Raw genomic sequence first — 13296 nt, 5'->3', positions numbered from 1 at the left:
CTTTTCATGTAATTAGTATCACTTTCCTCTGAGGCTCCCCTCAGATTAAAGGATGATAAACAAACATAGTGTCTATTTGATGGTGCCTACATGACATGCTGTTCGTCTCTATGCAACACGATTGTTCCATATGTTTTGAATTTGACTATAGTCGTGTTACATGAGATGTGTCAGGAAAGCTAGAAAAAACAGGTGATCATGGGACAGAATGACATCACGAGTTTGAGCCGCTCTTAATGCTCGGCACTCTTAATAACAACAAGATCAGGTCTCAAGTATCAAGTAAGACGATGCTGATAAAGACTCAAGAGGAATGTCTGAAGTATCAGAAACAACAAGGAGAGTTCATGGGAAGAGTCTCAGAATCACTAAGAATACCTCGAACATTTGTTCTTCCCCTGTTATAAAAGAAGCGAGGGACTCAAGGATTTACAGGAATCACTAAGAAAAATGTTCACCAAGCAGCAAACTTCACTGTTGGCATATGAAAGCAATGTGAAATACACAGTTACAGAACCACACCAAAGAAACATAAACACATTTACATGTTAAGTATTTGAACACCTCGTGGGCTGGAGGTGAGGAGTTATGTTTTCATATCTGCTTTGAGACATTCAGGTTATGAGTCTTGTGATTTTATCATGGACGTATGGGTGTTTTTTTCTGATAGTTTTGAAGCCTATCGTTGACAGGGGTCACACTGGAAATGCTCAACTTAACCAAACTATGTTTAAATTGGAATGAGGTAAAGAGAGAGACCTTTAGCCTCTTTGCAGACAGCTACAGGGTGTCCACCTGTCAGTCCAATCAGCTATGCCCTTATATGGACAAAACTTGATTAATAACTTATAACTAAAGCTGCAAGGTGGAGCTCTGGTTTGTGCTGCTGCCTCACAGCAAGAGTCACCAGTTCAAATAAGGTTAATTGGTGATTCTAACTTGCCCGTGGGCGTGAGTGGTTGTCTGTCTGTGTCAGCACTGTGATTGACTGGTGACCAGTCCAGGGTGTACCCTGCCTCTCGCCTGACGCCAGCAGGAGTGGGCTTCAGCCACTCATAACCCTGAACAGGATAAGCAGCAGAAGATAGATGGATGGATGGATGGATGGATGGATGGATGGATGGATGGATGGATGGATGGATGGATGGATGGATGGATGGATGGATGGATGGATGGATGGATGGGTTATGTATAAGTTCATACATTGTGTGCTAATGGAGAAATGAGCCATTGAAGAGCTATATGAACATGTTTATTTAAGAATTTTTGGATGGCACGTGGTTTCCAATATTTCTCTGGCCTGCCTTAAGGGGACTCTCAAAAAACTGCAGTTTTTAGCACTTCTGCAGCACCTTCATATGCATTATTAGATAGGGGGGCTTGGGTTTACTTTGGAGCCTGTCCGACTTGATGGACAGGAGCTACATGGTAACTGTTTGCTAAGAGGCTTATGGCCTCAGCTTCATCTCGTTGCCTCTTCTTGGCTGACCAACTTTAGGTTGATTGAGTAGCTCTAATAAGATCATGAGGATTTAAAACACCTCTGCAGAGACCAGTAGGGATAATTTAGTGAAACTACATCCATGGTGATTACTGTTTCAGATTTTCATATGTGGTATTCCTCTGTTTGATATTTATACAGTGTATTGCTGAAATGTTGTGTACTGTGGGCAGGTGACCAATCATAATAAGGGAAAGCTGATGTCCCACTTTCAAGGCAGGAAACTGAAGGTTTCCCCATTCATCATGGAGATGTGTACCATTTCACATCAGTTTGACTTTGAGACTTAGACCTGATAAAGTCAAATTTGATTACAACTGTTTTTGATGCAGAGCAACAAGCTGTATTCATAACACGTAAACACAGAAATGAACACTTAAAGAGCTAGAGTGGATCCTATTTTAGCAAACTGCCCATTCACACATTCACTGCATGAGTGTGCATCATTCATTTACAGTTATGTTTTCATGCAAATCTTATATTAAACCTTCCTTTCATTCATTCTACATTTTATCATTTACCACCCCCAGACTCACGTTTCAGTGGTCAGCAACAATTACTTGAGCTCTTTCACCAAAAACAGCTGCATGTGGCTGAGCACTTGGGGAAAAAAGGCAAAACTATGAGCCATGAAGCCAAAACAATAAACTAGAAGGGGATTAAATGATTCACACAGCCAAAAGAAAAAAAGTGATGACTGAAGGTTTCTCTGAAACTATTTTTCAAATTTTGTTAATTTATTTGATCATTTGGCAATATGAAAATATCCAGCATTTATGCATCAACTGACATTCTAGTTTTTTGTCTTTTATTTATTATAAATCATCTTTATCCCACATCCATTATCTTTCATTAGGCAAGAGGGGGGCACACCCAGCCTAAGACACATCGCAGCATGTTATTGGACTGTGGGAGAGAAAACAGCACACAGCGTGACCCAGAACATGCACAGGGGAGGACATGAGACTTCACTCAGAGGTGAACCTGGCTGGTTAGGGAATCAAACCAGGAACCTCTTTTCTGTGAGGCAACATCACTGATCATCACACTGAATAGCCCAGCTATGGACTGTACTTGATTCACCTGTCTTCTTCAATTTAATGAAAGACAAATTTATTTATGCACTCACCAAACAACTGACAGAGCTGCATAAACTTTCTGCAATTTGAAATTATTGATTTCCTTTAAAGGTCCCATATTCTGCTCCTTTTCTGCAGTTTAATATGGATCACTGATGTCCTCATGAAATGGTAGTAACATGTTTTGGTCCAAAAAGCCAATAAATCAAGCACAGCAGCATTGTTTCCAGGCTCTCATAGCCCCTCTGTTAAAACGGTCTGATGTAGTGGGCGTGACTTTCATATGTAAATGAGCCACTGCTGATACCGCCCTGCTCTTCTGCGTCACTGAGAGCGGCGCCACGGGCTCCGAGTGCGCAATGTTTAGAAGACAGCAAAGCTCGTTAACCGTAACATTACAGGCTAAAACAACAGGCTAACTGCAGCTAAAGTTAGCATCCTGAAGCTAACACAGAGACATGGGGGGCACTGAGGAAAAGCTCTTACATCTGCTCCACAGCACACAGCATTTAAGATACTCACATTTGCGCCTGGATTCGGGACCAGTCTATGCACTAGCCCTTTGTTGAACTGTCCAAAGTTGGAAAAGCAGTCGGCTGTGAAGTGACTTGCACACACATGCACAGTTGTACTGAGTGTAGCTGGCACATTTCCTTCATAAATGAACTCTAGCCACTTAGTTTTGTCTTCTTCTGAGATGGGAAGCTTGTGCATGGAACAATGTGGCTGTTTACAGCCAAAAACAGAGAAGTGATGGCTCTTCAACTTCGGCATTCTCCTCCCCGCTGCTGGAGAGAAATCTCTCCAGCAGCGGGGAGGGAAGTGGGTGGACAGGAGGTATCTGCTCCGGTGGACCAATCAGATCAGACTTGCTCCTGATTGGTCAAAAAAGGGAATCGCTGATGTCGGCAAATCCCCAAAATCTAAACAGCTCGTTTTAGGTCAGGATTTTACATTCACAAGCACTACTAAGTACAGGTTTTGTCATTACAAATCACATTCTGTGGGCTGGGAGGAAAGCCAAAGACCCACAAATTTCCCTGAAAGACTTAATAAAGTGATTTTTGCATAATATGGGACCTTTAATGTGCAGACTGGAGTCTTCACGATTGTGGTTATTGTGTTATGTTGTGTACATGACTTCAAAGACAAGAAAGGATAAGGTGTAAGAAATATCTGACTGATAAATGTCTTTAATCAAAACCTATTACTCTGCCAAAGATCCACAAAATGTGCGTGACTAATAACCATCAATCACTCAAGAGAAGGTGAAATGTTTGTCACCTCTCTGTATTTCTCTGGTTATGAAACAGAGTCTTACGTGTAGTTGCATCCCTGGTGAAGTAGAAGAGGTATTTGGGGCAGGGGATGGTGACCACCTCTCCAACTTCAGCACTTGGCCAACAGGTGATCTTATCCCACGTCCCACTGCAGCCTGTCAGCCAGAGAGACAGAGAGGATGTAATAATACTGAATCATTTCCTGTAGAGAGCTAACAATATGCAGTGGAAGAGCAGCTCTGTGAACGGTCTAAAGCTGTGAGAGATGACGCCTGTCAGTGACAAATAGAAACCTGCTCTGGGTGAGCTCTGGAGTTCCCATGGCAGCAGAAATGTGGTGGCTCATCTCAGCTGTCACTAGAGCCATAACAGTAAACGACCTGAATTAACGTTCAGACGTTCGTTCTGACTCTCTGACTTATACAAAAGTTCTCTGCCACTTGGTATAAAACCTCTGAAAATTCAACAGACCACTGGGGCCAAAATCATGTCACTGCATTTTGATCTCACCCTTGCTCACACTGAATGTTAAACACACATGCCAGTAGCAGCAGCATCACCCTGAGGATGTTTTTCTTTTTAATGTATTCACACCTCAAAGCGGTATGACTATAATGAGTGTGTGATGGTTATTATTAACATGTGAAAGTAAACAGAGTCACACTGGTAGCTACGGTGAGGTTGAGCAGGGTTAGAGTTACACACAGAGATAATAGATCACGATTGAAACATGATTATCTTTGAGATTATAATTACTGCAGTCTGTGAGCTGGTGGGTGTGAGTGTAAAACACACCAATTAGCCTTCATTCAAGTTTAATCAGGGAAAAAAGTGATGCAACAAATCACATTACTGAGTGTGTGCTTTCGGTGTTTGTTGAATCAGACTGACAGACCTGTAATGATCACTTTAAATATTTCCACAGATACTTTTACAATCACTATTAAAGCTCCAGTGAGGCGCCCTGGTGGACAAAGTTTGACCTAGTCTTTTTGCTGGTTTTGTCATGTGTACTTGAGTCTTGATTAACAACAAATCTGTCCCTGCTTTCTTCAAACTGTCAAATATGCCTACATGAATGTATCAGGAATTATATTCGTTTTGTCATGATATATCTACCATGTGGCAGCCATAGACCGTAAACTCGAAGTGAGGTCTCCACAAAAACTGCTCCCCCTGGTGGCTGGCTGCAGCATAGGTTACAAAATCCGGCTCTACAGCCATTCCTGATGGGCTGTGGTCAAACTTTAATAAATTGACACACCTCGTAGAAATGTTTCTCACGTCTGATTGTTGTGGTGATTTGAAGATATCATTTGTCTGCCTTGTAGTCAAGTCCTCTTTTTTCTGAAAAGTTTCATTTTCATTAGTTATACAAGTTTAAAAACGAGGCTTTATGTAACATTTAATGATGATTGACAGCTGCTGTTCTCGTGTATTTTTGCGGGGAATGTAAAATATGTTGGGAGGTAGAGTCAAGGAGTGATTAGACCCTCGAAAGAAAAAAAATATATGTATTATTTTTGTCACCCAGCTCCACTCAGATTCTCCCAGAATCCCTCATCATCTCTACTGCGCAGACTCTGGCTACTAACTGCTACAATGGTGACGCCTGAGACAGCGGTATTCTGGCTTCAAAACCGTACAATGATAAATGGCGGAGCCACGCTGTCCACTCTATATACAGTCTATGGTGGCAGCAGTTTCAGCCTTTTGCTAATTGAGATGTTTGCTTTTGTAGCTCATATAGAGGTATTGATGTTAATTCTTCTATGTCTCATAATCAACAAAGACTCCTTAAAGAGCACAGCAGTTAGTGCAGGGGTGTGTTCAGAAGTTGGCCAAATGTTTCATGTCTGAAACTGATTGACCTCTCAGACCTGTGATTCTCAGCTGGTAGGTTGTGACCCAAAAGTGGGTCGCAGACCCATTGTCCATCATGTGCGGGACTTTGCCAAGGGAAAAAAATTAATTAAACTTTAAGAAATATTGAGAAAAAAAAATCTGTGCTTTTATTTTGAAGAGAACTTTCATGTATCAGAGCACTATCTCATGCATTTTTCATGCTGATTGACACCCTTCTCTCCACAGCATAGGAGAAGAAAAAGTTTGTCAAATGTGACAACAACGCTCTCAGATGTGGAGTTTCTTAAACTGAGGATAAAAACTCAGCGTTTTGTGCAGCAAGGTGTCAGCACATGAATGACTGAAGATATTCTGTAACACCCCAGGTTCAAACTGCATCACAGCAAGTCATTAAAGTGTAATGGTAGGTCCCAAAGCCAGAGCAGTAGGGAACCACTGTCTGCAACTCTGAAGTCCTGAACTAACTATGGTTGTCTGTTTGCACTGTCAGGGGCAGGGCGTGTGTTAAAATCAGCTGTTTGGGCTCATTTCCAACAGACAGGCAGCTGTTTGCTTTTTTTATTAGATGAAGCATACTCTCTTTTGTGGGTATTTTCTGTTGCATCCTGGAAAAATATCTGCTTTTTGGGTAGAATTAAACAAAGAAGATTAATGAGTCCTATCCTGTGGTGTTTCTTTTGAACCCTCTGATGCAAGCTTGTGCCAAGATCTTCCTTTAAGTGTTTTTATTCTTCTACTAGTAATATTTTTTTTCTTCTAACTTTAAATATTTGATTTTCTCTGAAATTTTGAAAGACATGTCCACTCCAGTGGACTACATGCGCCTAACATTAGTCAGGCACAAAAGCACAAAAACACGCAAGAAAAAATGCACAGTTTTCAAAGGGGGCAGTGGTAATGGAGACAGGCCATGAGTTTGTGTTATCTGTCACTGTTGTTTGTTTTTCTTTTCTTTTGTCAGCTCATCTCTACTTATCAAACCTTATCAGCATGTCCAGACTTGACAGACGGCCGGCCATCAATGAACCTGGCTCTGCTCGAGGTCTCTGCCTGTTAAAGGTTTTCTTTTGACACGCCCACCAAGATCTATCTGCTGGTGGACTAACGTGGGGTGGGTGTCTTTTGATGATTCAATAAAAATATATGCAGTCGTGACCTGCTCCTTTTGAAAAGTGTCACAAGTTTAATGCATTCTGTTCAGAGCAATAAAAATAAAAATAAAAAAAGAGAAATAATTTTAGATGTTGTATATCAGAATTATCTTCTCAAATTTGACTGTTTGGACTGGTGTCAGAAAAATTTAGGAACTGCTTCCCAGTGGAACTCAATTATTTTAGCAAACTTATTCTTATTATAGCAGATTATTCTAACAGATCACAGTTAAATGAAACTCAGGGGGTAAAAAAACCCCAAAACAATATAAACTCAGGTTCTGAAAGTAAACCCCAGCAGACTTGAAAAGCAACTGCTATCAGGGCAAAACAGTGTTCAACCACGCAAGGTGTAATGAATGAAGAGCCCGAGGGCAGGTTTGAGCAGCTCCTGTTGTCTTTAGAGCTCGTAGTGTCACTTCCATCAGAGCATGTTCATGTAAAGAATAACAAGGCAGAAGAAAAGAGAGAAACAGGAGAATGAAGGAGTATCAAACACAAGAACACACCTGTGGTTTTGTTCTCGATCCGAGCCAGGCACATCACCCTCTCTTTGTCGATGTCCTTCATCATGTCACACATCTGATTCTGCACAGAGAGCACCTGCAGGGACAACAGTTTACATGCTGTCTTTACATCTTCACAGCTATGATTAATCTGTTTATCAGTGAAGCAGAGTGATGCATGAGCTTTATATGAAACACTTCTCCTGTCTTCTCTTGGGTCCCCCTGACATGATGCCGTCATTAATCTCTCCACCTCACACGCGCTGCAAGAGACACCATCAATCTTTGGACTGACTCTGGCATTGCATTCTGCAGATTTGCATGTGCATGATTCAAACATGTGGAGTGAATCTTCAGGCACATTTTGGTCAGAGCTGAAGCTGGATCCAGGGGAGTTCACCAGCCGAGGATACAGAGACTCTGTGCTGAAGCATTAGATTTATGGCTGTTACTTAGGTGGATGAGTCTCCTCTCTGTGGGCATTAATCAGACGGGTAGTATGTGTCTATTGTTAGCCAAGAAATGAGCACACATGACCGTAACCTCCCCCCCTGTGCAGGGTCACTCCTCAGTTTGGGTTATGAGAAATTGGGCTCCTCGGGCTCAGCAGCACAACTTCCTCTGGGCTAAGAGTGCAGCAGCTGCTGTCAGTGATGGATCAGCGCCGCCTTTAGCAGTGCAAGTTGAAGTATCAGGAGAAACTTCCTGCTCTCAGTCATCATGGCCTTGATCATCACTCTCAACATCCCTGCTAGCAAAACCACCTTCTGTTCTTTTTTCCTCCCTTTGTTTCATTTTCACACCGTCAAAGTCTGCGTGTGTGTGTGTGAGAGTACAAATGCAGATGTAAGAGCAGGCATGCTTTTTCTAAAGGCTCTGACCTCCAGCTGAATTCCTGCATGAATCATAACCCACATGCTTCTCTGTTAGAGACAGCAGTGGGGATGTGAGAGACAATTGCCATGGAGCTCTGTACGCTGAAATAGGCACCTTGTGTCTCTTCACCAGGTAATTCACCTTCACCCAGGTAATAAAAGGAGGTCAAGTGGGGCATTAAGACACTGAATGACACTGAAAACGAATCAAACACTAAAACAGTTATTTGTTTGGGGGCACAGATTAGATTTGGAAGGGAAAGGCTTTGCCTTGCAGGGCTGTGGGAATGAGGGGACATAGAGCAGAGGGAGGAGACAAGGAGAGGTGATAAGATGATGAGGAGAGGATTTCTGTCTTAGTTTCAAAACTTTATGAAATGAGCCCAAGAGGAAGTATAATGTTCCAATCTTCTTTTTTTAATATCCCAGAAATCAGGCAGTCAGATATTTCCATATCTGTCCTCCACTGGCACAAACTAAACTCTCTTATTGTCTCTCTGCAGTGCACAACATCTGCGCGCTGCATCCAACACCAAGTCACGCATCAATTTACGCTAAAAAAAAAAAAAAAAAAAAAAAAAGGCAGACAACAATATACACAATAAACTTACGCGGTTATTCTCAAATTGCCAAGTGAGGCTCATAGCAGTCGCATAATTCAAAACGAGCTCTTCAGTTTAACTCAACAGATAAAGTCTTGGTGTAAAAATACTCACGGGTTGCAGCAACAGGCAGCAGATAAGGATGAAGACGCTCTTTGAAACTTTCACCATCTTGTCCTGCACTATACAGTGGTTGGTTAATGGAGTGGGAAAGGTTTTTTCGAAAAAACAAAAATAAGATGACGTAAAAGAGGAGTCAACGTGCTGATAATCCTCCGCTGCGCTGAGAGGCTCTTCGCGTTGATTCTGTGCGTTCTTGCGCACTGACTGAAGTGAATTTCTCCGCTCCTGAAGTCATCCACCTCCTCCTCCTCCTCCTCCGCCTCCCGCTCGGGCTTTACCTTGAACAACTAACAAGTAACCAATGAAAGATGTTCAGAGGACGTCACTGGATGAGGGCGTCAACACGAAGCTGCACAAAAAGAAGGAAACTAGTGTATGTGAGAGAGTGTGTGTACATTCACACCAAGACACGACTGAGCCTTTGTTTCACTTTTCACACTCTGAGATAAGAAAAATGATACAACGAACTTGTTGCTCTACTTTTTGTATGGCCCTGTGTACAGAGCAGAGAATAATACAAACTGTTTGAGTTTCTCCAGCAGCAAGAAAGTACAGCACAACTTCATCCAGCCAACAAAGACAGTTCAGACATGTCTGCACACTTCACGTGGGGATTACTGTTTTATAACAGTTTTACAGTTTTTTTTACAGTCTTAAAGAAAAAAACAATAACGATACATAAACATAAATTTCCATAGAAATTAAATTTCACATTTAAACAGTGCACAGTTCAGGTCTTCACATGTGGTTTCACACCTTTTGTTTTTTTATGTTTCATATGTGAGTCAGTTCCTCCAAAGACACATTTGCCCTCTAAACCCCTCACATGGTTTCATTTTAAAGACAGCTGGAGGCCCAGAGAGGTCAAATAATTCGATACCTCACAGAAAAAGATTGAAGTCAGAAGCGATGAAAACATATTCTTTTTAGCAGAACTTTTTTTTTCTTTCCTGATGAATCCATCATCTCATTACTCATCACTCAGATTTATCTGGAGAATTCACTTCTAAAGACATTATTGTAAATGATATGTATGTATCACAATCAGTGATGCTGTGAGATAGGGGCAAGGCTACAGGCTGTTTTCTTTTGCAGAAGGAGAACTTAGGCTTTCTTACAATAATCTGACTTCTAAACACAGTCACACCAGGACTTCAAGCACTTTTCAGTTTCTCCATTGGTGCAATTTTCAGACTCCTTTTCAAATCTCTGAATGACTTCTTCATGAGCTAGAACTCTCAGGTTTACTGGCATTGCCTTTTTGACCACTGAAACAAACTCTAAAGCAGGAGAGGCTTCCAGCATTTCAGACCCAGACTGAGACGATGTCCGGCCTGAGAACCTGAGAGAGGTACTGTGTTTCAAAGAAGAGAAATGAATTTCTATGTGCTGTGTGAGCTTTCTTTGTATGCTTTTTATGCATTACTCTCTGTTGCAGTTGAGAAACACGTTTGTGAGATGTGCTTTATGTTACTAATTTCAACCTTACTTTGATTTGGTGCCCCCTGTGGACAAAGCAGTGCTCCTTTACTCTTTAAGTGTTTCCTGTGTATGTATTTGGATCATTGCTGTGAAAAATGTTAAATTTTTTTATTTTTTTAGTTGTGTTGTATTAACTAACTATGTTTCATCATTCAAAGATATCAAAAATTTCCATAACTGTAGAAATAGTCTGTGCTGCCGTTGTTGCTCTTGTCTGTTTCAATGAAATTATCATTTATTCCACTCTATTTTAGGGGGCTAATTAAGAATTTAGTGTAAAAATGTTATTTATTGGAGGCTAATAAAGTGATCAATCTTTTCTGGAATGATAACAGACTTTTACACGAGTGACTTTGGGCATTAGTGTTTTGAGTTTTTAATGTCACAATCCTTAAAAAAGAATGTTTAACAACATGTGAGGGATAATGAAAATCAGAATCTCAACAGAATAAAAAAAAAAGACCCTGAATTGATGCTAATGTTGCCTCCATCACTGACGCTGTGACTTTGCAGAGTTCAGTCACTTAGAGAGGCTCTCTCTGGCTTTGCTGCTGTGTCTGGATTGCAGGACAGGATATTCCTCCACTTTCTATCAGTTGTTTGTGATTCAGCAGCTCTTCGGGCTGTTTTTATATCTACCAAAGTCCTTAAAAATTTAATTGCTTTGATTTGGTGGATGTGATCAGGTTACAAATAGGACTGAATTGCTGTAGGAGTGAAGTTTGAACCAATCAGGAGCAACCAAGAGCGAGACATTGACCAATAAGAGTTTCATTCATTTCCTGCTCAGCTGTAGTGCTCCTCGATCCGCTACAACAAAATATTTATCTATTTGTTTATTTATTTGTTCATTCATCCATTTACGAATGAAATGGTCAGGTTGATTGTCATCAGGAAGGTTGAACTGAAAGTGCAAATACAATCCAAACAATGATATATATATATATATATATATATATATATATATATATATATATATATATATATATATATATATATATATATATATATATATATATAAGAAAACAGAGCTTCAAACTGAGCCTTGAACACAAAAGTGCTCCAGGCCTGTAGGGGGCGCTACGTAATACTAAGTTGGTAATAATTCCTTCTGATGAAAAGCACCTAGGCTTTTGCAGATTGCCAGCCACTGTTGGTTACTGTAAGTACGTGCTAAAAAAAAAAAAAAAAAATGTGATAGAATAATACCAGTTTACATATTTCAGCCTTCTCATGTAAATTATCAAAGAATAAGATCCCTTAATTTGATTTTTTTAAAGAAATGTTTCTATAAAACTGAGGTACATGTTTCTGGGGTACAACATTTAGCAAAATACACCCTGAGGCATGTCTTATTAATAAGCACAGAGCATAAAGAAGACCTTATACAATAGACTTTCAGCTGGTCTGTGAAGTTACGAGCATTAAAAATCTGTCTTTCTCTCAGTATTCAATCTCCATGTTCAAAGCTAACACATAGCACTCAGATAAGATAATGCTCCTACATGTGTGAAAGCTCTAACAAACTGTGGAAATCAGAAAGATTTAAAGTCCATAAGTCATCACAATGTGTGTGGGAAGACTGGAAACACATGAGCTCCTCTGGAAGCTCTGCACACTGACCATGCAAGAGAAAAACATGCAGCGTGTTTGTCTCCTGGCAGAAGACCTCTCTGTAACTGTGTTCTCGTGCATCGGTGTGAAAACATGAGCATTAATTTATTGACTTCCAAACATGAGGAAAACATGTTAGTGACAACAATGCACAGAAGAGATCTTTGTTTTCTTCCTCTCTCTCAGCTCTCCACAGGCTTCTCGTGCTTCACTTTCCGTTAACTGCTCTCCTCTTTCTGTCAGCGTGTGGCTCAGGGAGGATAACCTAGACTTTGATGGATGTCACATTAACCTTCCTCTGGGATTGGATTCAAATTTTTGGATGAATCTCATTAAATCTCAGGACAGAAATCTCCTCTCAGTGTGTACTTTTTGTTTTTTTCTACATCTGTGACTCTCTGCGGCTCCATAGTATGCACACTTACTTTTGTCTAAAACAGTCTGGGATCAAGAGAGTTTACCCTTTGGCTCTGTAAAGTTACTTTAAATACCTCTGCTCTCCCTGAACAGCTGGCAAAAGCTTTTTATTCCTTTAATTATTTTAAACAAGGTCATGTTTTCAATACTTGGGTCACAGTGTTTGTAAATAAAGAGAATCATCAATCGTAGAGAAATCGTTTCTTCAGATATTTTCAAGACAGACATTTTGTTTCACAGCTTTCCCAACTTTCCCCCTCAACCATCTCACTGTTTCTGGGAGCAAGTGCTCACTCTGAAGTTTAATAAAATAAAAGGAAGTTCCTCAACAATGTACAATCACATTCTTGCTCATTGTGATCATAAATAGGTAGAGGATAAATGTGGCAGGTGTTCGAAGTTCAACTTTCACCTGAGTCACATGTTCTTACTTTGGCCGCACTTGCAAAACTTTTGGTCCGGTTATTTTCCAATCATCTCACTTGTCTCTGGTTTACAATTTCAGCCGTGTCCACCTAGAGCTATTTTTGGGGCTTAAGATGAGTCAAGTCACTTTACTCCTGTACAAAAGAAAATCATTAACTTGCAGGAACAACTGACTGCAGGACACAACCTCTTTTGTGAAACTTGAATTAAATCAAATATACTCTCAGAGGAAATACTGACAAGTTCTTTCATAAATGGAATCTCTTTTACTTTACAAACCTACAAGCTTTGCTAAAGTGAGAGGTGCTTAAGCCCTTATTTATTGATTCTTTCATTCAATTTTCTCTTTCTTTCATCTTTGCTGTGGTCTCACA

General features: G+C 40.5%; 1 protein-coding gene across 1 annotated transcript in view; it reads right to left on the bottom strand.

Annotated features, from left to right (window-relative positions):
* LOC141804889 (vasoactive intestinal polypeptide receptor-like) overlaps positions 1-9157 on the bottom strand; it is a 32619-nt gene extending 23462 nt beyond the window's left edge. The window contains exons 1-3 of the mRNA XM_074689545.1: positions 8975-9157; positions 7387-7480; positions 3902-4015 (exon numbers count right to left, since the gene is read on the bottom strand). Coding sequence (XP_074545646.1) covers positions 3902-4015; positions 7387-7480; positions 8975-9031 — 265 coding nt within the window. The 5' untranslated portion in view covers positions 9032-9157. The remainder of the gene's footprint in view (positions 1-3901; positions 4016-7386; positions 7481-8974) is intronic.
* Between the last annotated feature and the right edge of the window lie 4139 nt (positions 9158-13296).

This window comes from Halichoeres trimaculatus, unplaced genomic scaffold (assembly GCF_033239565.1).
Source record: "Halichoeres trimaculatus isolate MK-OKI-2021-1 unplaced genomic scaffold, fHalTri1.1 fHalTri1_scaffold_15, whole genome shotgun sequence".
Classification (NCBI taxonomy): domain Eukaryota; kingdom Metazoa; phylum Chordata; class Actinopteri; order Labriformes; family Labridae; genus Halichoeres; species Halichoeres trimaculatus.
Note: the sequence above shows the minus strand (reverse complement) of the source record. Positions and strands in the feature narration are given on the sequence as shown.